General features: G+C 46.6%; 1 protein-coding gene across 1 annotated transcript in view; it reads right to left on the reverse strand.

Moving 5' to 3' along the window:
* Positions 1 to 25551, reverse strand: part of Frmpd1 (FERM and PDZ domain containing 1) — a 91520-nt gene that overhangs the window by 14391 nt on the left and 51578 nt on the right. Inside the window, 7 exon segments of the mRNA XM_050155869.1 lie at positions 1176 to 1295; positions 2828 to 2953; positions 7838 to 7933; positions 11952 to 12059; positions 19852 to 19897; positions 22966 to 23068; positions 23886 to 24043. Coding sequence (XP_050011826.1) covers positions 1176 to 1295; positions 2828 to 2953; positions 7838 to 7933; positions 11952 to 12059; positions 19852 to 19897; positions 22966 to 23068; positions 23886 to 24043 — 757 coding nt within the window.

The following is a 25551-nucleotide window of genomic DNA, read 5'->3' on the forward strand; positions in this document are numbered from 1 at the left end:
TCTAGTTCAAGGGGATCTGACAGCCTCACACCAATGTACATTGAACAGAAAAGACAATATGCAGGAATGCCAGCATAAAGCACACAGTGTTATACAAATGCAGACATAACGCGTTGGTGGTAATGAGGCTGCTTTCGTTATTTCCTGGTACCACCTCTGTAAGACTTAGGCTAGTCAACCTACCACACCGAATTGCCTCTTCTGTGTGAACTGGTAACACCTCTCACATGACTCTTCCCATCCAAATAAAAACAAAATTAATCCCAATCCAGGCAATAGAGGGCAGGACCAGGCTGGTAGTCAAAGAACCAGGTTCCTGGCCAGGCATGGTGACTCGTGCCTTTAATATCAGCACTCAGGAGGCAGAGACAGGTGGAACTCTGAGTTTGAGGCCAGCCTGGTCTACAGAGCTGGTTCTAGAACAGCCAGGGCTACAAAGAAGAAATACTGCCCCGAAAAACAAAAACAAAAACAAAAAACAAAAAAAAAGGAAGAAGGGCTGGAGAGATGGCTCAGGGGTTAAGAGCATTGCCTGCTCTTCCAAAGGTCCTGAGTTCAATTCCCAGCAACCACATGGTGGCTCACAACCATCTGTAATGGGGTCTGGTGCCCTCTTCTGGCCTGCAGACATACACACAGAATATTGTATACATAATAAATAAATAAAATATTTTAAAAAAAAGAAGAAGAAAAGAAAAGAAGGAAGGAAGAAGAAAAAAGAAGGAAGGAAGGAAAGAAGAACAAAGAATGAAAAATAAAAAGAAAAAAGAGGGAAAAAAAGAAAGAACGAAAGGAAGCAATTAGGTATGGCTCCACTACTATGTGGGGACCTCAGATGCACGCTCCTTCTAAGACCCAGTTACATCATCTCTAACATGAGTTTCCGAAGCACTAAAGCCCCATTCTGCAATAAAAATGGAAACGATAACAATGCTTAATAGTATTAGAAAAAGTGTATTATCTACATTGAGAACTAAGCCTCAATTTGATTAGTCTACTACAAATCTCCCATTACAGCAACTCGGAGCAGGAACCCTGGAAGGGATAATGGGACTCACTGTCCCCAGAAAAATACAATTCCTCTGGGAGAGTTGTTTAGCGGCCACCAACCCAGAATAACCCAGCCTGCATCTCTGAGGACACTGTCATCCCAGGCAGCAGCCCAGCCCAGTCACCTGTAGGTAGAGATACTCAAAGGCCACAGGGTCTTCTTTCAGCAGGTCCAGGGGGTCCTTGGGGACAAAGCACACCCTGAAGAGGCAGCGGGAGTCCTGTGATTCTTCCCTTTCCACCACCTGCCCAGGGGAAAGAAGATACTGTGATCTCGGGACTCTCTATAAAGCAGCTTACAAGGAAAAAGAGAGCAAGGGCGGCCCTGGTCTATTTCCGTCTTTCCCCAGACTTCTCTCTCTGCATGATTTCTTTCCCATGGTATAAAATGTGTAAGATTCAAAAGGGTGATATTTCTTCTGTCAGAGGAACCCCTGTCCATCTCAATACCCTCCAAGGGACAGCCGAGGACTCCTCGCTTTGTGGTTTGAATGTGAACTCCCCACTGTCCAGCACACGCTTAAACATTTGGGCAATTCAGTCGGCAGGGCTATTTTGGGAGACAGTGGAGCTTTTAGTGTGTGGGGCCTGGTTGGAGAGTGGGTTTCTGAGACAGGGATACAAAACCCTGGGGGCATATCTCGGGTCTGCTTCTGCCTGAGGACTCTGTTTCCTATCGGCCAACCACAATGTGACCAGCTGCCACAAGCTCCCACCACCATGGAGAAATGCTCCTGGTGCCATGTCTTCCCCAGTGCCGACCCCTAAACTCTGGGATAAAATAGTCCTCTCTGTCCGCCTAAGTCGCTTCTGCCAGGGATTTTATCACAGCCAGGAGGAAAGAAATGCATATGAGTGTCAATGCCCACAAGTAAAGATGGAGTTTGCAGTTGGGCAGTGGTGGCGCACATCTTTAATCCCAGTGCTTTAATCCCAGAGGCAGAGGCAGGTAGATCTCTGTGAGTTCAAGGCCAGCCTGGTCTACAAGAGCTAGTTCCAGGACAGGAACCAAAGCTACAGAGAAACCCTGTCTCAAAAAACAAAACAAAACGATGGAGTTTGTACAATTCTGCACCTTACCCCCCCTCCCCCACATAAACTATGTTGGGGATTTAGTATGATTTTTCTTCCCAAAGCAAATGCAAGAATATATTTATATTGTCATATATATTAATTTAAAATATATGTTAATTAAAAAAGGTTTGCAGCAGTTGGTGAGTGGTGGCTGGGTCATAACTCACTTGTAATGAGGAAGGCTGAGTGACTTCCAAGGTCAAGGCTTCCCATTCTATTCCCCTGCTGAAGAAACCCTTACCTTTCCCAACCGTAGTGTCTACTGCTCTTTTCATAGTAGACACCCTACAATGGTTTGTTGAACTGACCTGTGTTTGACTTGAAAGAGTCAGGACAACCATTTTTTCTTTTTTGCATGAGCAAAGGATTGGGTAGCACAGATGGATTGGCTATTTGGCCTGTCCTATCACAGGGGTGCAGCTCAGTGGGGCAAGAGCCACAGAAGCAGTCCAGCAGTCCTGGACATAACCCACAATGCCCCCTCACAGTTCTGAGACAGCCGGTACCAGGAAAGATCATCAGAGCCAGAAGCAAAAGACTTTATCAGAGATGTGATCAGGAACAGCCACCATACCCTGCTAAGCCTCAGTCTCCACATCTGTTAGATGGGCGTCCTGGACTCTAGATGCAAACCACGCCCCAGTCTTGCCCTGCTATCCCCAGGCTGAGTGAGTGCAGAAGACCCCAGCCCTAATGTGGCTACCTGCTGGATGAGCTCCTCCTCATGCAGTAGGTGCAGGCGGGAGACGCTGTACTGCTCCTCCAGGGCCAGCGCAAAGTACTCGATACTTCGGATAGACAGCTTCTCCTTGACTGTGAGGATGATGTCCTGGCAGCAGAGGGGAACAGGGTCACCTGATGAGTGGGCAGACTCCCGGAGCCTTCTTACAGCTCCCCCACGACATCTGGGAGGGAGAAGCTGACGCTGCTGCGTCCCCTCCTAACACAGGCAGGGACCCAGGTCCCACATCACCAGCCTATCTAGCTTTTCTTCAGCGGGTGCAGCAACAAAGGGAGATTCCAGTCTCTTGCCTCAGATCAACTGCTTCCTGGACAGAAACCTACCAGCTACCTCATGTGACTGAGAGAAACTGGCTTCAGTTTCTTCTTCTGAAAGGGAGGAAACAATGCCCACAGACTTTCAGAGAGGCTGTCAAGATGGCATGGCTGATAACGCTGTGCAAAGGTTTGATGGCAGCCAGGCTGCCCTCACCCTTTCTGTCCTGTCATGGCGAATGCCTCAGGAACTCACACATGCTGTTCCCTCTGACTTACACAAATTTTCCCTCATTCCTCACAGCGCTTGTTTCACTCCCTTCAAGTTTAGCTCACATGTCACCTCTTCAGAGAGGCACTGTGTGGCTACTGTGTCTAAACGACACTCTGCCTGTTATTCTCAGTTCCAGGGCCATCTTTGTTTGCTTTCCCTTCTGGGGATTGAACCTATGGCCTCATACATACTCGGCCAGTGCTCTCCTGCTGACCTAGGTCTCCAGCTCCTGGGGCATGTTCAGTATCCCCCATCATTATTTAATGCCCGTTTCTTTAATAAATTACGCTCTTTTCATAGAAGAGAGTATAGCAGGTTAGGATAGGGCTCTGGAGTGAGACTGCTCATCCTTGCTTCCCTGTGTGTTCACGGACACGCTGATTGTTCTCTCTGCGCCGGGAAGTATTGATACAGCATCAACACCCAGCAACCGGACCACTGTGTATTCACTTCCCCACAGAAGGCACTTAGGACACTCCCTGGTGATCAGTGTTCTACTTCTACCATTTTTCTTTTTCCTTTTTTTTTTTTTTTTGGTTTTTCGAGACAGGGTTTCTCTGTGGTTTTGGAGCCTGTCCTGGAACTAGCTCTGTAGACCAGGCTGGTCTCGAACTCCCAGAGATCTGCCTGCCTCTGCCTCCCAAGTGCTGGGATTAAAGGCGTGCGCCACCACCGCCCGGCTCTACCATTTTCTTTTTGTGCTCATTACCTTTTACCCTAACAGACAGCAGCTCTCTGCCAGGGTAAACCTCGCCTATGCTGGAGTCTTAGTCAGGGTTTCTGTTGCTGTGATAAACACCATGACCAAAAAACAAGCTGGGGGGGGGGGGGGGGGTTTATTTGGCTAAGTCTTCCACATCACTGCTCCTCATCAAAGGAAGTCAGGAGGGGAACTCACACAGAGCAGGAACCTAGAGGCAGGAGCTGATGCAGAGGCCAGGGAGGGGTGCTGCTTAATGGCTTGCTCTCTGTAGCTTGCTCAGCCTGCTTTCTTACAGCACACAGGACCACCAGCCCAGGGATGGCACCACCCACAATGGGCTGGGCCCTCACCTACCAATCACTAATTAAGAAAATGCCCTACAGTTGGCTCTTGTGGAGGCATTTTCTCAACTGAGGGTCCCTCCTTTCAGACGACTTTGGCTTGTGACAGGCTGACAGAGAACTAGCCAGCACAGTTGGGGTCTGTTCTATGCCAGTCTTGGGGCCTAGGAGATGCTCAGCATAGCGCCCCCTGATGAGTGACCGTGGACACACTATACAGCTCCTGTCAGAACCTCAGACTTAGTAAGCCCCAAACCAGAAAGTGCTGCCTGCTTCCTGTAACCCCTGACTCCCAATCCTCTCATTGTTGGTTCCATCACTCCCCACAACTAAAGCAGTGACTGAGTGCTGAAGAGGGTAACTGCTTCTGCGATTCCACAGCACTAATTCAGCACCTGCTGGGTGCCTGGCATTGTGCCTGCCCTGAAAGAAACCCCCGCCACTCTCTCTTAACTCTACAGTTATGAAATATACACTTTAGGCATTGCAGACCGACTGCTTGATTTACGAAAAAAAATTTATTTTGTTACATTTCATTCACTCATTTTCTGTGCACGGTTGTAAGCTGTGCACACGCCACACCACAGTGAGCCTGTGGAGGTCAGAGGTCAATTTGCGGGGAGATCTGTTCTCTCCTTCCACCATGGTGGGCTCTGAGGTGCAAACTTAGGCTGTCAGGTTAGGTGGGAAATGCTCTCACTGGCTGAGGCACTTCACTGGTCCATATTATTGCTTTCTGATTGGTTGGCAAGCCTACCGTTTAACCCTGTTGGTCCTTTTCCCATCTTTCCCTTGCCTTAAAAGCACACACGTATTTCCTGTCTTGGTAATGTGCTGTCCAATGGACCTTCCTGCCACCCAGTTGTCCGCCACCTTCCATCCAGAGAGGAGATGTCGAACCACAGCCACGGAACAAACCCAGATCACTGCTGATTTTGTCATTAAATTCATGAGAACAAGGTCATGCCAGTCACTATGAAAGAGAAGCTGAGTAAGTGACCTGATGGCCCTAAAACATTTACTGTCTGGTCTTTTGTCATGTGGATCTAGGCAGTGGTTCTCATTGCCTAACGCTGTGACCCCTTAATATAGTTCCTCGTGTTGTGGTGACCCCCCCTAACCATAAAATTATTTTTGTTGCCACTTCATAAGTGTAATTTTGCTCCTGTTAAGAATCATAAATACTTGACATGCATGATATCTGATATTCGACTCCTGTGAATGGGTCATTCAACCCCCAAAGGGGCTGCGGCCCACAGGTTGAGAACCAATGCTCTAGAGGCTGAAACCCAGGGATTCATGTCAGTTAGGCAAAAAATCTACCAGCTGAGCTATATCTTTGGTTCCAAAAAGGATCCCCACCCCCCACCCCCGCTGGGTGTGGTGGCACACACCTTTACTCCCAGCACTTGGGAGACAAAGGCAGGCAGATCTCAGTGAGTTCAAGGCCAACCTGGTCTACAAAGAGAGTTCCAGTATAGCCAGAGCTGCTACACAGAGAATCCCCGTCTTGAAAAAAGCTAAAAGAGAGAAAGACAGGGAGAAAAAAGAATTTTCTTGCTTGTTTTGGTAAGGGAGTGGGCAGGAGAAGTTCCCGACAAGCTCACGTGGGCTTTCCTTTTTCCGCTGGTTGGATTTGTCTATACCCACCTAAAAGACTTGCTTTATAAAACTCGGCTGCTGAAGATAAGATTAGCCAGGATTACACTGGTTCAGCCTTTGCTCACCGTCACAACTCCATCTTCCTAATTCCTCTGATATGAACTTTTATGGTAAATCCCCTCAAGGTATGTTTGGATGTCACAGAAGGCTCACTTGCCCTCATCCACACTACTTTGATCGAAGATGACAGAAGTGGAACCCTGCTTAATTCATTCACAAAACTTCCCTTCCGAAGCAAATAACGGGGGCGAGGCGAGCCCAGCCCAGGGCTCAGCAGCAGAGCAAGCTTGATCTTCATAAGGCAGAGATCGTGACAAGCTGGGGACCTGTACAAAGTGGGGCCAGTGCTGGTCATCTCCCAAGGTTAGCCAGACGTTACATTAGATAGTACACAAGGAAGAGCTCAGCAGAGCGGCTGGCGTGAACGAAACACATCCATTTCTCCCTCTCGTTCCTCCAGTGGCCTGGAGCTTCCTGGGTGGCAAAGGGCTTTATCTATCTTCTAAGTGTCAACTAAGGAAGAAACAGGTGAGAATTTGCGAAAGGAACATACCAGAGCAAACTATTAGGTAGGTTCCCTAGGTGCATGCGTGTGTATGTATGTGTGTGTGTTCTTGTACAAGTGCATGTGTCTTGGTTGCCATCTATAACCTACAACCACATCATCCCGCCTCTACCTGCTCTTCGGCCCCTAAAGACATAGGCTCCTTATTGAATCATCCACTTTTGTGTGTGTGTGTTTGTGTTATGGTCTTTTATTTGTTTGTGTAAGATTTCCTGGAACTCACTGTATAGACCAGGCTGACCTTGAACTCACAGAGACCCGTCTGCCTCTGCCTCCTGAGTCCTGGGATTAAAGGCGTGCGCCACCATGCTCAGTTCTTGTGCCTTTTAGCATTTTGAAAAACAACTCAAGTAGTTTGCTTCCTCTCTGCAGCCTCTCTGACTCTTCCTTCCACGTTCAAGAACACCTAGAGCCATTTCTCCTATCTCTGGCATCGGAGCCATGGCTACTCCCGCTCCCTTCCCTAAGAGAACAGCCTGTGCTCCCGCTGGATTCTTCAGTGATAATGGCCATTTTCTCAGTGTGCACCTCATCCTCTGTCTGCCCTTGTGGGTATCTTGGTGGCCCTTCACAGCTGCTCAAACGCCATTCCTTTACCCAGGTGCCCAGGTGACATGGTGCTGGCACTAGAAGGATGCATCCTATGTGACACCTGCATGACTTTCTTATCCCATCCCTGGTAGCTTCATTTTACCCCGTTCTGGACAACTGGAGTTTCTGGGATGCACACCCTCTCTAAACTTGACTGACAGCTCCTGCAGTCCTTGACCATACTGGATAACTGCTCTCGGAGAACCTCAAATGGGGAGTTTATTATGTATAAGACACGCAAGGGTCTGGGCTTGTTTTCACATCTTGCCTTAGTGTTTAGCTAATTGGGTAGCTGGTGGAGGTAGAGACAAGAAGCAGGGAAGCCTGATGGTTAAGGGTGAGGGCACAGGAGATAGAATATGACCTTGAACAAGCCTCTTTACCTCTAAGGAATCCCGAGTCCCTCCCCTGCAGGAAGTGACAGAAACACCCTCCGAATGAGATAGTACAGTACAGATCTTTTCATGGGCACTCAGACAGCGGTGGGCAGATTGCTGAGGCAAACAGAGGGCAAGCTGTCCGGCCGTCCATTAAGCTAGCAACTTCTCTAAGGAAGAAAGGTCCAGGTTTACTCTCAATACCTTCACAGTTGTGTTTGCCTCGAACTTGAAAGCTTTGGTCTGTCCATTCTCCAGGTACACCTTGAGCACATTGGGCATACAGAGCAGAGCGTTCCCCTGGAAAACACAAGAGCGGAGCTGTCAGGGCTCATACCGTTCCCTGATGTGTCTCTACTGCAGGCCACCCTTCAGGGACACAACTGATGATTAATGTGCCATCTTGTGCGCTCTTCACAGGGGCCTGAGATTCTCAGACCCTCGCATGTGGGGTGACGTGGAATGGGGGTGGGAGTGGAGGTGGAAAGCTTCCTTAGAGCCCCCTCCCCATTCTACTGCTGGAGCTCTGCAGTGAAACAGCAGGGGGCAGAGAGAGAAACCCTGCACCTCCACGGACCCCAATCATCACCTCGAAGAGACCCTGCCATTCTTACAGGGCTCTTGGGTTGGAGGTACAGGGCTGGTCTTTAGTAGCTCAATGCAAGTCAGGATTCCTGGGAGCGGGGCAGCATTTAAGGGGAATCTAAATACATCGGAGTTGAGCTGAAGCTAAGTGAGAACCAGTGAGAAATTCTCAAGTTCCCAGGATTTGAACCAAGACTACCAGGGTATCTATGTGTCTCTATGGAGAATCTGGGTAGGAATCCCAACTGGGCAAGAAGTCTCTCTCTCTCTCTCTCTCTCTCTCTCTCTCTCTCTCTCTCTCTCTCTCTCTCTCTCTCTCTCTCTCACACACACACACACACACACACACACACACACACACACACACACACGGGATAGGGTCACACTCTGTCCTGGTTGTTTCTTTTGTCAACTCGACACAAGTCACAAGTTAGAGTTGCCTGGGAAGAAGAACTTCAGTTGAGAAAATGCCTCCATCAGATTGACTGTAGACAAGTACTTGGTACATTTTCTTGATTAAGGATTGTGGGAGGACCCAGCCTGTGTCTCCCTGGGTAGGTGGGTGGTCCTGAGGTGTATAACAAAGCAGGCTCAGCAAGCCAGAGGAAGGAACTTGACAGTAAATAGCGTTATCCAAACCAAGTTTATATAAACTATGTTATAATTTGTGACTTACAAGGCTTACAAAAGAAAAGAAAAGAAAAAAAATACAGTCTTGACTTCATATTTCCTGCATCAGCTCCTGTCTCCAGGCTCCTGCCCTGACTTTCCTCAGTGATGGAGTTGTAAGATGAAGTAAACCCTTTCCTCTCCAACTTGCTTTCAGTCATGGTGTTAAAACACAGCAACAGAAACCCTAGCTAAGACGCACTCCAATACCACATCACACTCAGCTGAGGTGTGAGATTTCAAGCAGCCCCCTCTCCTGTCACTTTGCATTTCTGGCTCTGGATGTAGAAATCTCATTTTGGATTTCCCACTTGGGGACTTTCCTCCTTTGTACGTTATATTTCTGATTTACAAGGCTTACAAAAAAAAATACAGTCCTGATGTCACATAGCTCCTTCCATTTGTTTCTATACAGCTTCTTTCCATTTTTATCTAACTCTGAACATAGATTTTAGAGAGCTGAGAAAACTACGCACAATTCTACGTTCTTTTATTCTTATTCAACGTTTCATATATAATTTTATGTAGGTTTTCTATTTATTATTGTAAAAGCTTTAATATATTCTAAGGAACTGATATATCAGAACTGGCATAACCATCTCTCCATTCTAGGCACACAGCATCTTTCTGGTTTTGGCTATTTATAATACTGATACTACAGCTATCTTTTTGTAAATGCATTTCTTGCATTTGAATTTCCTTATATTCTAAATTTATAGAAGTGAGATGTCTTGGCCATATTTCATGGCAGACATTGAGCTGTGTCTTTTTCCACCTCCCCCGTAAGTTTATAAACTATTTCACAGAGCCCCCAGTGGGTGCACGATTGTAACTCTTTCTCAGCATCCAGGCTGACATTTTTTCCCTCATTTGTGCTCACTTACTAATGAGCTGGGAGCTCACCAGCTTCATCACTTCCTAACAATTCCCTTTGTGTCTCTCTCTAACATGAGCCAAGCCAGACCTATTTCCAAGGCTCGGTTTTACTACTCTAGAACAATCTAGAGCAGTGTTTCTCAACCTATGGGTTGTGATAGCTTGCAGGGTCGAATGGCCCTTTCACAGAAGTCGAATATCAGATGTCCTGCATAGCAGATATTTACATTATGTTTCATAATAGTAGTAAAATTACAGTCATGATGTAGCAATGAAATAACTTATAGTTGGGGTTACCAACTATATTATCACCAACTGTTTTAAAGGGTCTCAGTGTTAGGAAGGCTAAGCACCACTCGCTGCTCTAGAATGAGCTGGACCAGTGTTATCAGCTTCTAAACGCTTGTGAGGAAGGAGAGGCAGGACATAGTGATGAGCGCCCACTGGCCTCACAGCCCCTCCCATGCATGGCTGGGGTAGATGCCTATAAATGGCTCTTGGGGTCTCAACCTACAAGCTTCCCAGAGACACTTTTGGGGAGCACTGGTCCTCTAAACTGCCCATCCCCACCAAAACCCTTATCCAGTTCAGTAGCCTGTCTGGGTCTCAAAACTTGTCCCTGCCTCGTGTTTTCAGAACAGACACAGGGGATGAGGGATGATGGACATTTTAAAGGGACAGTCCAGGCTACCTGGTCCACACCTGTGTGTCATCACTCCCCCTGCCTGGGCTGTTTCTTATCCCCACTACCCACGTGTTCACTGCTCTGCAATTCGCAAGTCCATCGCTTATCAGCCTTTTGACTAAGATTAAGTGAATGCACATGCTGAATCTGAATGTAAATCTTCAGAGAGGTTCAACCCATTTCCACAAGTGCCGACACACGGCGATTCAAACCATTGTTGACAGGCTGCAACCCAGGTTACTGATCGATGCCTAATTAGGCCTCCACTGGTGCTTTAGGCCTCCGCTGGCCCCTTCCTGAACAACTGCATCTTTCTCTCAGGTCTAACTGAAGGTGCCTGTCACATTGCAGGGCAGAGAGAAAATAAAGAGAAAATACGTGGACCAGGCCACCTGGATCCTTTGTTTAAATGGCCATGGGCCCCATTCCTTCGATTTTTCTGGATGACAAGAAATTTTGACTTGAAAGTTTTAAAATCTAATGCCGGGCGATGGTGGAGCAAACCTTTAATCCCAGCACTTGGGAGGCAGAGGCAGGCGGATCTCTGTGAGTTCGAGACCAGCCTGGTCTACAGAGCTAGTGCCAGGACAGGCTCCAAAGCCACAGAGAAACCCTGTCTCGAAAAACCAAAAAAAAAAGAAAGTTTTAAAATCTAATACCGATGGTTGAATTCAGAATGGCAATAGTTACCAGGAATTTTATAAATTATGAGTAAATGTGTTTTTAATCGATAAATCCATATTAAAAATAACCTCAGCTGGGCAGTGGTGGCACACGCCTTTAATCCCAGCACTTGGGAGGCAGAGGCAGGTGGATCTCTGTGAGTTCGAGGTCAGCATGGTCTACAAAAGCTAGTTCCAGGACAGGCTCCAAAGCCCAGAGAAACCCTGTCTCGAAAATCAATCAATCAAACAAACAAACAAACAAACAAAAACCCATCAACCTCAGGCTGGGAAATGGCTCTGTGGTTGAGACTGTTGCTCTTTGCAGAGGACCTGAGTACTCAGCTCTCGGTACCCACAGGGTGCTCACAATTTTAACTCCAGCTTCAGGGATCCAGTGCCCTTTCCTGGCGTGTGCACGCATGCACACAATATGACAAAGGTACATACACATAAATAAATATAAAAATTAAACCCATCCATCTGAAGGGCCAAATTTCCCTTAACAAATATCTTCTGACACCACATACTTCCAGCCTTCTTCCATCAACCTTGGATCTCTCCGTATCAAAAAGGACAAGAGAGTATGTCTAGAAAGAAAAAATGAAGTCACAGAGACCCAGGTTCCGGTATTTTTCTTACTGTGTGATTCAGCGGTTAATTCTCTTAATCTAAGTCTCTGTTTCTTCTTTTGTTACAATTCCTCCTTTGCAGGACACAGTGATGCACAGACAGGTTTGCAGTGACGCCAGGCTGTGCCCACTGACCGCACTCCCATCCCTGACCAGTGCACAAGGTTGTACCCACTGACCAGCTCTCCCATCCCTGACCAGTGACGCACCTGGCTGTGCCCACTGACCAGCACTTCCTCAGCAAAGTGCACCTTCACAGGGTTGGTCTTCAGCCGGGCCCTCTTCTCTTCAGTCAAGAAGGATGACTTGGGGACTCCCTGAAAAGTATTAACATGACACACTTTGGAGCAGCGCATTCATAAAACCATTTACATCTTCTCATTCTTTAAAAAAAAACATAAAAAACCCAGACTCAAGGCTAATGTAGATTCATTTAAGCCCACACGAAAGGAGGGTACCCCGTTTAAAGATTTCTTTTCCTAGGATATAAGAAATCCAGCCTAGACAAGGTTCTTGTGTGTCTGGACATTGGAGTCTCCAAATGGCAGCACGCTCTCGTGACACAGGAAGACAAAGAGGACTAGAAGGGGGAAGACCTGAAGTTTAACCCAAGTGCTACCTCAGGAGCTGTGAAAACATTACACAAATAACCGTGAATGGGTGTGTGTGTGTGTGTGTGTGTGTGTGTGTGTGTGCGCGTGTGCGTGTATGCCCCATGTGTGATCATGAAATCATTAGGACTGAGTCTGAGTTCAGGTCCTAGTTCCTGGGTAACAAAGCTGGATCCCAAGCCCTTCTGGTCTCCATGTGCACCCACATGCACGCACATGACTACACACACACTAGACAGACAGACAGACATGCACATAAGAAAATAAACTTTAAAAATAACCGGATGACTTTGGCTGTCTTCAGCTTTCTCTGAATTCAGTCTCTTCACGCACACATACGAGAGCTAGACAGAGCGCCCTGATGCTCTGGCCTCTGTGACGTGTGACTGGCATTCTCTTTCTCCAGAAGTACAAAGACTCACATTAGTAGGTAAGATTAAATGACAAACCCTTATACAGATCTTATCAGGTCACACGTGACACTTGAGCAGTGTTATGACTCAGACCAACAGGACGTGCTCTGCCTGTTCAATGGAATATTTCCCAGCGTGCATCCCACATTCCCTTCAACACTCTAGCAGGTCTTTTAGGCCAACTTTTAGGACGTCTGTAGTATATAAGGGTCCAAAGATGCCACCCTGTATCCAGGGGAAGAGATATATAACAGCAATGGGGAACTTGCTGGAAGCAAAGTACATGAACTTAGACATCAACACACCAATGCATGAAGTACATGAAGAGAACAAATGACCCCGAAACTTTAACAAGTGATGTTACTTGGTGTGGCAGGACATACAACTGTGGCTCAGCACCTCAGAGACTTAGCTTGCTTACAAATCACAATACTAACAAAAACTCGAGCCTGAGAGGGAAGCATAGCTCTGCTCCCAGGAGGAAACACATGTAGAAAGTCTTGGTTTTCCAGTTCAAAAGAATAAATGAAATAGGAAAAGAAAAAGTCAAAACCCAAAGCTAGTGATGAGATGACCAGACTACCTGAGAAAGTTCAAGACTCTGATCCAGGTGAATCTGGGTGCTCATGGAACCAGAAGATGCCACGGTTGGCACTGCCCGAGATCAGAGAAAGGAAGACACACTTAAAGCCTACAGATGGCCACTATCAAGTTCTCCACAACAAACATTAAGATTCAGAAAAGCACATACTGGGAAGACTGTTGTTAATTCTTGGTAAAAATCTAGGAGCCGTGCAGAAGGCTATCATTAATGACTAAGGAGTTACCAAGGACAAGTCAGAGCCAACCGAGTTCATTTCTCTTTAGAAGAGAACATTCCAGATTGACAGGCCAGGGTCCTGTGGTTACGGCAGAATTCCTTCATTCTTGCAAAGCATTTAATAATCTCCCCCACAACTCCGTTGTGGAGAAGGCCAGATGCAGAGCCATCAGGTAGATTCAGCAATGGTTTATCTGTGCTCTAAGAGCCCTGCTTTCTTTTTCCCCTTCCCTTCCTTAACTGTGCTGGGGATCAAACCCAGGGACTTGCTCCTGTTAGACAAGAGATCTACCACTCAGCTCTAAGTCCTGATTTCTATCTAAGTAACTCAGGCTTCCTTTAGCTTAACCCTCCTTGTTGATGTTTAGCTATGCCTTGGGTGGAGACAGAGGAAGAACTTATGAATGCAGAACTATAGGAGGTTATCAAATCCCAAGCAAAAGAAACTGTATGAAGTCCATGAGAATCAGGAGAAGCTATGAGTCAAAGACCAGAAAAACCCAAGAGCAGATGTCAGAGGGCATAGAACAGGGCTGTCAACAGTGAGTGTTCAAAGCATCAGGGAAGCAGCAACACTAAAGACTCAGATGGAGCAACCAGGGACAGAGGAGAAGAGAGGCAGAGGGAGGGAGAGCAGGGATCTACAAGAGGCAATCACAGCTTCTCACGCTAGGGAGGGCAACCTCCTAAGAGTTAGGGCTAGACCTGGAACGTGTTAAAGAAAATTAGCTGGCTGAGACTGGAAGTGGAGGAGACCAGAGAAGAGGAGGCTCCTTGACAAGAAAGGACGATGATTACAGCTGGCAACTCTACAAATTAGCCTTTTAGTCTCAGACCATAAAAGCACAGCCAAAACACCCGCCAAGGCAACATAACCTGACGGGGATTAATAGGAAGAGTGACTCTGAGGGAGAAAAATCAATTGGACAAGCAAGGGATGGAGGGCTCAGCTTGGAAGCTATTTATTTGAAAACCAGCTCACTATTTCACTGACCACAAATCACACCCAAGCCAACAGTGTGATTGGCCTTGCCAAGTGTTAATCCATTTCTGAGCTTCACTAGCATGCTTGGTGCACATCAGAAGTGACCCTTCATTCCCAGGAGTACTCTTTGGCTGCTGGTGGAATCCTGGACCTTTCTGGATGGCACCATTTGCAAGTATCTTAGTTAGGGGTTCTATTGCTGTGAAGAGACACCATGATCATGGCAATGTTTAATTGGGGTGGCTTATGTTTTCACAGGTTTAGTCCAGTATCATCATGGTGCAACATGGTGGCATGCAGGCAGACATGGTGCTGGAGAAGGACCAATGGTCATATATCTTGCAGGCAACAGGAAGTGAACTGAGTGCCACACTGAGAGAAGCTTGAGCAAATCCTGCCCCCACAGGGATACACTTCCTCCAACAAGGCCACAGCTAAGCCAACAAAGCCAAACCTCCAAATAGTGCCACTCCCTATGAGATTATGGAGCCAATTACATCCGATCTACCACAGCAAGGATCACTACAAGATTGTAATCCACCAAGAACATCATCCGCAGAGTGAGAACTCACAAAACACACTGGTGAGAAGTAACTGTTCAGCTTGAAGACATGAAAGCCATACTGTCAAATCTCAGAAGAGCTATCTCAGACAAGGTAGACTATTTTGATCTAGGATCATCATTGGGAGTTACAAGAAAATGGGGCCTGTCATTTCTGGAACCATGGAACTAGCTGCTTTGAGAAAGAATGGACCCATTGGAAAAGCCCAACACAGGGTCCACACGGCAGCTCCTGTGTTCTCACATCTGCATGCCAGCATTGCAAACCAGGCACCTGGCATCAGTCATATTATGTAAATACACTGATATTTTAAAGGAAAAATTCAGATGATATGAACTACCATTTGTCCTAGGATTTCTGAACTCACTGGACTCACTGATAAAATGTGTTTTTGTTGCAGAGTTAAGGCTTCAGGTGTTAAGAGTAGAAAAAACTATCAGCCGGGTATAGTGGCAGATTCCTTTAATCCCAGAACTTGGGAGACAGGGGCAGGTGGATCTCTGTGAGTTCTAGGCTGGCCTGGTCTACAGAGTGAGTTTCAGGACAGCCAAGGCTACACAGAGAAACTCTGTCTTGAAAGAAAAAAGAAAAAAAGAAAAAGAAATGCTGGTCAAGAGAATGGAATCTCTGGCCTGAGTAGACTTAAATTTCAGTTGGGCTAGTTCAGTCACTCTGGCAAAGGGAACACCTAGGGAGGGAGGCTCACCTTAAGCCATACTAACAAGGCAGTATACCTAGCTCTCTAATGAGATACTGTTCTCTTCCTTTCCCTGAATCCCTGCTCCTAGTACAGGAGCTCACTGAAGGCAAGTGGTATAGATCTGCCCTTAGGAAGAGCATTGTGTCCTTTTCCTTTTCTCAGCATGCTTTCTTTAACCCTTTGGGCTCCCCCACCAATGTTTAGGGTTCTATTTCTCTAAAGCCTCCCGCCTCTGCCATGTAGCTGCTAGCCTGCCATGTGTCTGACTGCCATGCCAGCTTCAATGGTGTGGCTTTCCCCCCTCTCCTCCGTGTTTTTCCTCTAGGCAGCTGCTGAGGCTCATAGCACTCTTGCCCCAGGACTTTTCTTCTAAACTCTAATAAATATCATTCATTTTGGGGCTGGAGAGATGGCTGAGTGGGGTTAAGAGCACTGGCTGCTTCTTCCAGAAGACCTGAGTTCAATTCCTAGCATCCACACCAGATGGTTCATAATTGCCTATAACTACAGCTCCCTTGGGCACTGCATTCACATATACAACCCCCCCACAGACACATACCCAAACACATAATTTAAGAAAAATAACAATGATTATTTTTTTCCCCCGAGACAGGCTGTCCTTGAACTCACTCTGTAGACCAGGCTGGCCTCAAACTAAGAGATCTTCCTGCCTCTGCTTCCCTGAGTGCTGGGATTAAAGGCACCTGGCTGTTAACTTTTCTAAATGCAAATTTTAAGTCAGAATATATTTTTCCAAAAATTCTGTGTCCTAGCTATGAGAAATAGTCATCAATGCTTTAGTTTTGGATTTTATAATTCCCAATCTGTTTAAATTACTTGAGGATTCCAAGAATCTACCATGACCACAGCAATGTCAAGCCTCCCGGTTGAAGCTAGTCATGTCTGCTCATGTTGCACTGTCTGTAAAATGCTTTGGAACACTTCTAATGGTGGCCTGGAAGGTCAGCCTATGGTCAGGGCATTTCTCAAGGATCCTGCTGGCCAGAAATGAGTGTTTCTGCAGATTCTCCTGAGTGTGGTACTCACATTCTACCTGGAAAGCTTAGTATTGGAACATAGACTTTTTTCCTTCCCTACGTTTCAGTTTTTAAGGAATAAAATACATGCTGTTCTCTGCCTCACAGACCAAGTGTTCTATTTTGTCCAGTTCGTGGAATTGCTGTGGGAAACCCTGGCCTAATTAAGACTAAGATGTTTCCCATTGAGATGATAATCAGCTAAATAAAAGAATGGCTCACCACCTGCGCTGTTGCTGGCGCTGAGTAGCTATTCCCACTTTCATAATGGGTTCACATTATTTCAGAGGCAAACTCTGGCTAGCATAGAAAAGTCTCCATTTAGTGTGCATGGAACATCCACCTTGTCATATTTATAGCAAACATTTTAATCCTAATTGGGTGACTCCCCTGCCCCCCATTGTTCTCAAAGAAATAAAAAGAAAGCACTTGTTGAGCAGGGAGAGGAGACGAGGTCTTTGTTTATGGACTGTTCAGACCACAGAAATGCTACATTTTCACACAACTGAAGGAACCATTTCTCCCACAATGCCTTTTCCTATCCCCATATGCACAGGAAATCCTTCAACAGCCAACGGTCTGACAGCCAATCAGCCATATTGTTGGAAAAGCCCAACACAGGGTCCACACGGCAGCTCCTGTGTTCTCACATCTGCATGCCAGCATTGCAAACCAGGCACCTGGCATCAGTCATATTATGTAAATACACTGATATTTTAAAGGAAAAATTCAGATGATATGAACTACCATTTGTCCTAGGATTTCTGAACTCACTGGACTCACTGATAAAATGTGTTTTTGTACATTTATTGTGTGTACACACGTGTGCATGTGTGTGTATGTGTGGTGACAACCACATGCCACAGTGTCCGCATGGAGGTCAGAAAACAACTTGGAGGAACCAGTTCTTTCACTGTCTGGGTCCCAGACATTGAATTCAGGTCATCAGGAATGACAGCTATATATATTCTCGAACACCATATGGTATGTGATAAAGTTGCCTGCATCCTAACTACTTAAAACCGTTAAGGGTAGTTATACACACCTATAATACCAACACTTGGAAGGAGGCCGAGGAAGGAGGATCCACTATAAATGTAGATTTTGATTGTTATTAATTTCCTTAATCATTTTAGTTGATTGCTTGGTTTACTGAGGCAGGATCTCATCTAGCCCAGCTTGGCCTCCATCTGGATATGCAGCTGAGGCGGGTTTTGAACTTCTGACCCATCTGTCTCTGCTTGGCCATTTCATGCACCACCACACTTGGCTATCTTAATTAGTTTTATTTTTTCCAACTTTTCACCAAATACATAATTGATGTATTTTCTTTTTTATAATTGATATATTTCCTTTAAATAATAAAAACGGTTAAGGCTATGAATTTTACCTGATCACAGCTTCAACATAGTAATTTTGTTGTTATTTGGAGATATGGTCTCTTCCATGTAGTCCTGGCTGTTCCAGAACTCGCTATGAAAACCAGGCTGGCCTCGAACCCACAGACCTCCCTTCCTCCCTCTCCTTCAGAGTACTGGGATTAAATGTGTATGCCACCACACTCATCTTAGTTTTTATTTCAAGGTATATTCAAGAAAAGGAACCTTTATAGCTTTAAATTTTTTTGTGTGTGCACTTTTTATAGGGTCTCATATATAACCTAAGATAGCCTGGACCTTGCTCTGAAGCCCAGGTTGGTCTCCTGAGAGCTGGGGTTTAAGTGTAAGCCTCCACATCCATACCTACATATTTTTCTTATTGTCAATTTAATGGTGGGAGTGTAATTTTTGTTTGTTTGTTTGTTTGTTTGTTTGTTTTTACTCTTTTGGTTCTTTGAGGACCTGCCACTTAAAGCACAGAGGCTTACTCTTTTTTATGAATGCCCTTAGCATGGCTTATTTCTAGACAGCTTTTCTTAAATTATCCCATCTACCTTTTGCCTCTGGGCTTTATCTTTCTCTATTCTATATACCTTTCCTTACTTCTTACTCTGTGGCTTGCTATGTAGCTGGGTGGCTGGTCCCTAGTCTCTCCTTTTCTTATTCCTCAATCTTCTCTTCCCAGATTTCTCCTATTTATTCTCTCTATCCACCAGCCCCATCTATCCTTTCTCCTGCCTAGCTATTGGCCAGTCAGCTGTTTATTAAACCAATCAGGTGTTTTAGGCAGGCAAAGTAACACAGCTTCACAGAGTCAAAAAAATGCAACATAAAAGAATGCAACACATCTTTGCATCATTAAACGTTCCACAGCATAAACAAATGTAACACATATTCACACCATGGGGGGTGTTACTGCATATTCTTGTTAATCTAATATATAGACAATTAAGTTATTAAATACATTATTAAAATTCCCTATGTTGCTCCCTCTTCCTTTTTTAATCTATGTGTAGCCAAATTATTAAAACGTGAATTTTTGTCTATGTGTCCTCCCTGGTCAGTTTCCTCTCACAAGCTGATCCCAGGAGTTTCCCTGGACTTGTACCAAGGGCCCCTTTGGTGGTCCAGGACTGCCATTTTCTGACTATGCCCTACCTTGTGGTGGGCCTCAGCTGATATAACTGTCACAGGCGACACTTGATTTGATGCTCTGGATGACCTATTAGACAGGCAAGGCAGTTGCTGTCACCCAGTATTTTTACCCAGTGACAACTAGAAGGAGGGACTTGGCAAAAGACATCCCTCCACAAGCCTGCCTTGGAGCTCCCGGTCTGCTGCCCCTCCATGAGCCTACCCTGCATTACACACGGTCTCCTCCCTGAACCTGAACGACAGGTCCCCAAGGCCAGACATATCTGTTTCCTCCATAGCACCTGTGGTCATGTTGGCTGACTAGCCATCCCCTGCCGGGCAGCTACCACCTCTGCCCTCTGCCCTCTGCCCTCCTTCATAAGGGATATCCTCAAGGGGCATCAGAGTCTTAGGGTCAAGGAGAGTGAAACTAACATATAAGACAAAAAAAAAAAAAAGAGATTTACCGATGTGCAGCGAACAACAGTCATTGAAAGAGCATCTTCAGTTTCCCTGAAAAACAGAAGAGGATAAAAGAAAAACAGTCATTCGTGTGTGTGTGTGTGTGTGTGTGTGTGTGTGTGTGTATGTATGGTGTGCTGTGTGTATGGTGTGTGTGTGGTGTGCATGTGTATGTGGTGTGCATGTGGTGTGTGGTGTGTGTGTACATATGGTGTGCTGTGTGTATGGTGTGTGTGTGTGTATGTGTGTGGTATGCATGGGGTGTGTGTATATGTGGTATGTATGTGTGTGTATGGTGTATGTGTGTGGTGTGGTGTGTTTCTGTGTGGTACACTGTGATAAAGCTGCATCTCTAGAAAGGCTTCTTGGGCTCAGCAAAGCTAAGGAGGACCTGAGAGTGCTCCTTCTGCCTGGATGCCCGCCTCTGCCATGTGGACACTCCACGGCCACCACCTTAAGGCTCCTCCTTTAGTCTCATATGGTAGGGGACTCATACAGTTGATACTGGCTAGTTTTATGCCCAAAGATAATTTTATTTCTAAAAGTACAGTGATAACACAGGTAATTTAATCATTTAAAAACACACAAGCAGCCGGGCAATGGTGGCACACGCCTTTAATCCCAGCACTCGGGAGGCAGAGGCAGGCGGATCTCGTGAGTTCGAGACCAGCCTGGTCTACAGAGCTAGTTCCAGGACAGGCTCCAAAACCACAGAGAAACCCTGTCTCGAAAAACCAAAAAAAAAAAAAAAACAACCCACACAGGCTATACATTCCTCTGTCGATAACATCTATCAGCTAAAAGCCAACTCTTTTGTGTGGCGTTTGGGCACACACAGTCACTGCAATGAGCCCAAAGCATATAATCAAGACACTGAATAGACATTTTTATCTCAAGTTATCTTGGGAGATTTCAAAAGCGATCAAAAAGGTACCTGTCACACCTCCACTTTCCTTAACAAAGAAGCAGGAGCTAGGGCAGATCTCCACCCCACTTTGCCATGCCTACACACAAGAAGAAGCAGTTTGTAAACTTTCATTTGACTTCCTGCAATACAAACATTTAGGCCCGTGGAGAGGTGGGTACATCATTCCCTTGATGGTTAAGCTCAACCTGAGGATCTCCACTGTCTGAGCGTTGCCTCTGCTCCAGTTCATGTGCGCGCAGTCCTTTTCAGGGGTAAATCACACAAATGCAAGGTCCTGGAGGTCCTGGGGCTCTACTAAGGATATTTTTGGGTTTAAAAGATTTTTGGATAAATTAGAAAGACTTTGTTGCTGTTACTGTCAGATTAGGGTTTTTTGTTTTGTTTTGTTTTGTTTTTCCCTGAGATAGGGTTTCCCAGTAGCTATGGAGCCAGTCCTGGAACTCACTCTGTAGACCATAATCCGAGTTTTACCTCCCAGAACACTTCTTGAGGCACAGGTCAGAGTTCAGCACTCTCCTGCTCCCCATCTATTGCCTCAGTTTATTATTTTGCCCAGAACATCACCCAAGCAAGAAAGGTCCTGCCGCAGAGGCTGGCCCAGTGCTTGCCTTGCGGGCACAAAGCCCTGGATTCGCTCCTCAGCATCCCATAAACTGGACGTGGTAACACACACCTGTCTCCTAGCACTGCAGAGGTGGGGGCAGGAAGATGCAAAGTTCAAGGCGATGTGAGTTCGCCACCAGCCTGAACTACATGAGACTTGTTCTCAAATAGAGATAAATAAAGTTAAAAAGGTACAGCTGAAGTTATTTCTGGACTCGTCTCTGCTTCATCAAATTGCGGCTTCTTCCTAAGCTGGAGTCTCTTGCGTCCGTAGCCTTGCTTCTCATGCCTGCTCACCCTCGTCCCAGAAAGGTGTGCACACAGGGACCAGCACAGGATCCTAAGTGGCTGCGAGCAGATTGCCTTTGCCTTCGAGGATTCCTTGCCTAGACTAGACGCTCAGTGCGCAGATAGGGGCCAACTGCTCCCTAAACACCCAGTTCTAGACTGTGACTTAAAGTTATAAATACATTCGTGGATTCCTTGGAGTTTAAGACTGACAGAAGAGTTAGCGGCACTGAAAAAATCTGCTGGAAGCGGGTCCTCTTCGGGAAAACAGCCCAATGACTTAGAAAGCAAACTTTGAAGTTCTATATTTACTTAAAATTACCGAATCCTTCCCCGCCTGCTTCACAGACTCAGTTAAGGCCCCGGCATTCCTGAAGCAATACTGGGCATGGTTTCATAGATTCTTCGTGAATCTTAACTTGAACTCTCTGCCAGTCTGTCTCCACAGTAACTGTGCTTCTTGAGGGCAGAAGTGGGGTTCTGCATCTTCAGTCCTTCCTCCTCTGGCTGTGTGGGTTTCTGCTCACTGGGATCTGCTCAAAAAAGAGCATCCCACAAAGCCAGGCCAGCCAGTTCACAAGGCACACACTACCCTCCCCTAACTCTGTTTCTCATTTCCATTAATACTAAAGTTACAGAACAGCGCTGAGTAGAAAAGGAGAAGCCAAAGCTTGCACATCCTGACGCTGTCTCTTAGTCCCCCCCACCTCGTTACTCTCATTTGGCCACCTTTAACCCGGGGGCTGACTCCCAGTGCCACACAGTCTCTCATCTTACCGAGCGTCCTAGGCACACCTGTCTCGCTCATGGGAAGGTTCAGGCCGACAGGGAAGCAGTTGTGCAAATCGCAATAACATCAGAGAGAGAGAGATGTGGGTGTCACACCAATGAAATCGCATATACGCCAGTCAGGCTGCCACAGGAAGACACTCAAGGAGACAGCGACGGGGTTAAAGATGAGCAAACACACTGGCGTCTATTTAGTTCAAGCTTTGGCACATGCTACCGTCAATCCTTAGAGGACAGGACCAATGGGGTGTCCACCAGTACACTCCCCACAGTGCTTAGCATGGAGTCCTGGGCACAGTGATGGTTTGATAAGTAAGCATCCTGTACCCATTGAAGATCTGCAGGAAGGTGGAAGCCAGCAGACCATACTACAGTCATGGCCCAAACATTAGTCCTGTTCTTTGAAGGGGACAGGACCTGACTAAACGCAGAGTGAGCCACAGCACTCCTAAAGGATTAGCTTTGCTCTTCCATCCCATGTGGCTCTGGTTGCTGGAAGACAGGTGAATACCTGAGAATATCGACCGCTCGTTCACAGGAAAGGTCTTCGGCTGACTCATTGTTCAGCTGAAGAATCTGATCCCCGGGGAAAAGCTTGCCATGAGCGGAGCCGCCTGTTGGATAGAAAATCGGTAACTGTTCAGACTAGAAAGGCTGAGACCCCACAAGTCACAGTGTACCACAGCCTAGGTCCCTTGGACCTAGGAGCGGCATATGGAGCGTCATTTCCTCATGATTAGCCACAGTTCTCCATCAGTTTCAAGAGTTGGGGGAGCCTGTCCACAGGAAGAAAAGGAACAGAACCGTCCAAACCATCATGGCTGGCCAATGTTCTCCTCCGCTCCAAGGAACTGAGTGTGTATACATTTCTACGTAAATAAATGGAAATTAATATATTCTAACCAGCCTCAAATCTAACACCAGCACATAGCTCAAGCATGCAAACAGGCACTGGGTGCTCCAGCCTGCTCCTCTCCTTCCGGCACAGCCTACATTTCACAGAGACTCAAGAGAAAACAAATCAATAGTCTCTCTCCCTCCCTCCCTCCTTCCCTCCCCCCTCCCTCCCTCCTTCCCGGTCTCCCTCCCTCCATTCAGAAGCTTCACAGCCAGGACCTGCAGGATTCAAATAGGAGGGCCAGATTAGCCAAATACCTTCCCTGCCCAACATTGGTCTGAAAGCCACGGGAGTGCAGAGCCCTGGGCCGAGGCCAGTGGGAGGCTAGGGCTCAGAGCAGCGAGTGATCCCAGGGCCACTTCATTCTAGCACAAAAATCAGGTGTAAAGTCCAAGACAGAATGAGGTCAGAATTTTCCAGTTTCCCAGGTAGCATTTTCTGTGTTTTCTTACAGGCCGGGGATGGGGTGTGGAGGGAGAAGCTACTTTCCCTAAGAGGCCTAGATCCTTCCTGGTTTCCCCATCAGCCCCTACCTGCTGTGACAGCCACCACTGTGAGAGGCAGTGTCTCCGAAATGTGAAATCCATAGTTCTGGAGGAGGGCATCTCTGTCTAGTGTGACAGTGTGCCTCACTGTCGTGAGAACCTGCGCTGGGCTCCCGGGTGGCCCATCAGCTGCAGCAACTTTAGCCCTAGAAGAGAAGGAGTAGGCTGAAAAAACAAAACAAAACAAAACAACTCCAGAAGGTGGATACCAACAGCTCCAGGGCTGGCAGAGAAAGCTGAGGCTAAGTAGACACTAGGCCTTTTCTTTCAGGCTCGAACCAGGGCTTTGCCCGTGGTAGGCAAGAGCCCGGCCACCAAGCTAAATCTTCAGCACTTGGTTTTGGGATATCAGGTACGGTTATACAGTTTAGGTTGGCCTCCACCTTGACACCTTTCTCCTTCTGTCTTCCAAGTGTTGAAAGAGATGAGACACAATGCTGGTGACAATACCAAACAGGACTCAGCACCACGCTCTGGGAGTGAGGTCACGAGATGCTGTGGGCACTCAGAAGGTGAAAGAGCAGTTCTCACTTTCCAGGGATGGGGACAGGAATCCTGCCTAGAAGAGGGAGGGTTTGGGTTGCACCTAGAGAAGCAGCCCAGGTTCTGGACTACAGAGAGACCAATGACGGCCATTCCAGTAGACAGTACTGCTGGAACAGAGACGGGAACACACAGGAAGTACAGGTGCGAGAGCCACTCTGTTTAAAGGTTTCATTTTGATTTTATCTAATGTGTCTGTGTGTGCCCATGTGTGTATGTGCACACGTGTGGGGACTTGTGGAGGCCAGAAGAGAGCATGGGAGTCCCTGGAGCTGGAATTACAGGAGGTTATGAGCTACCCAACATGGATACTGGGAACTGAATTCTGGTTCCTGGCAAGAGTAGCCAGTGCTTTAACCTCTGAGCTGTCTACTCTGCTTAGATGTTTGATGACAGCTTATCTTATAAATGGATGTTCCTTAGGTGGTTTACCTACTTAGCTTCAGAATGCACTTTTGTCCTGCTAAGCTTTGTCACTGTGAGGATTTCTGCATGAGATGCCAGCCAGGACTGCCTCAGTACTAATCTCTAAAACCATACCTATTCTCGCTATATCTAAAGCAGAGAAGTTTTCTATCCCTTAAAACCACAAAGCAAATCCCCAAACTATTTTTCATCTGTCTGCAGCAAATGATTTTTTTCGCCCTAACATTCAGCGGTTCATTCTGAGGAAGGGCAAAGAGCAATGAGCGGAGGTGTTTATCATTACTACAAACACGAGGGCTGTGGAGGAGTAACAGCTCCCCCAGGCCTCTGCAGTCAGTGTCTATAATTGATTCTTGTCTGTTTACTAAACCCTGTCAGGAACTCCGCCTGATGCAACAGGACCTTACCTACTGGACTCCGTCATTTACAATGACTCAAACCCGCCAAGAACCAGGAAGTATTAAACAGTGCCTTCCAGAGCCAGTTTTCCGGACCCCATGCAGTATTTGTCCAGGAGCCCACTGATGGAGGAGCCTAGCAAGACTGGAGAGAGGACCCAAGCCCCACTGTTTATAAGCAGGGCCCTTCCTCCAGGAAGTGAATGTGTTACCATGATGAAGGACCAGCAGAGAGACCTAACACAAGAAAGACCATAAAACAGGAAATCACGAAAATGTACGTGACA

This window comes from Alexandromys fortis, unplaced genomic scaffold (genome assembly GCF_014885135.2).
Source record: "Alexandromys fortis isolate MF-2015 unplaced genomic scaffold, M_Fortis_MF-2015_v1.1 scaffold_92, whole genome shotgun sequence".
NCBI classification, from domain to species: domain Eukaryota; kingdom Metazoa; phylum Chordata; class Mammalia; order Rodentia; family Cricetidae; genus Alexandromys; species Alexandromys fortis.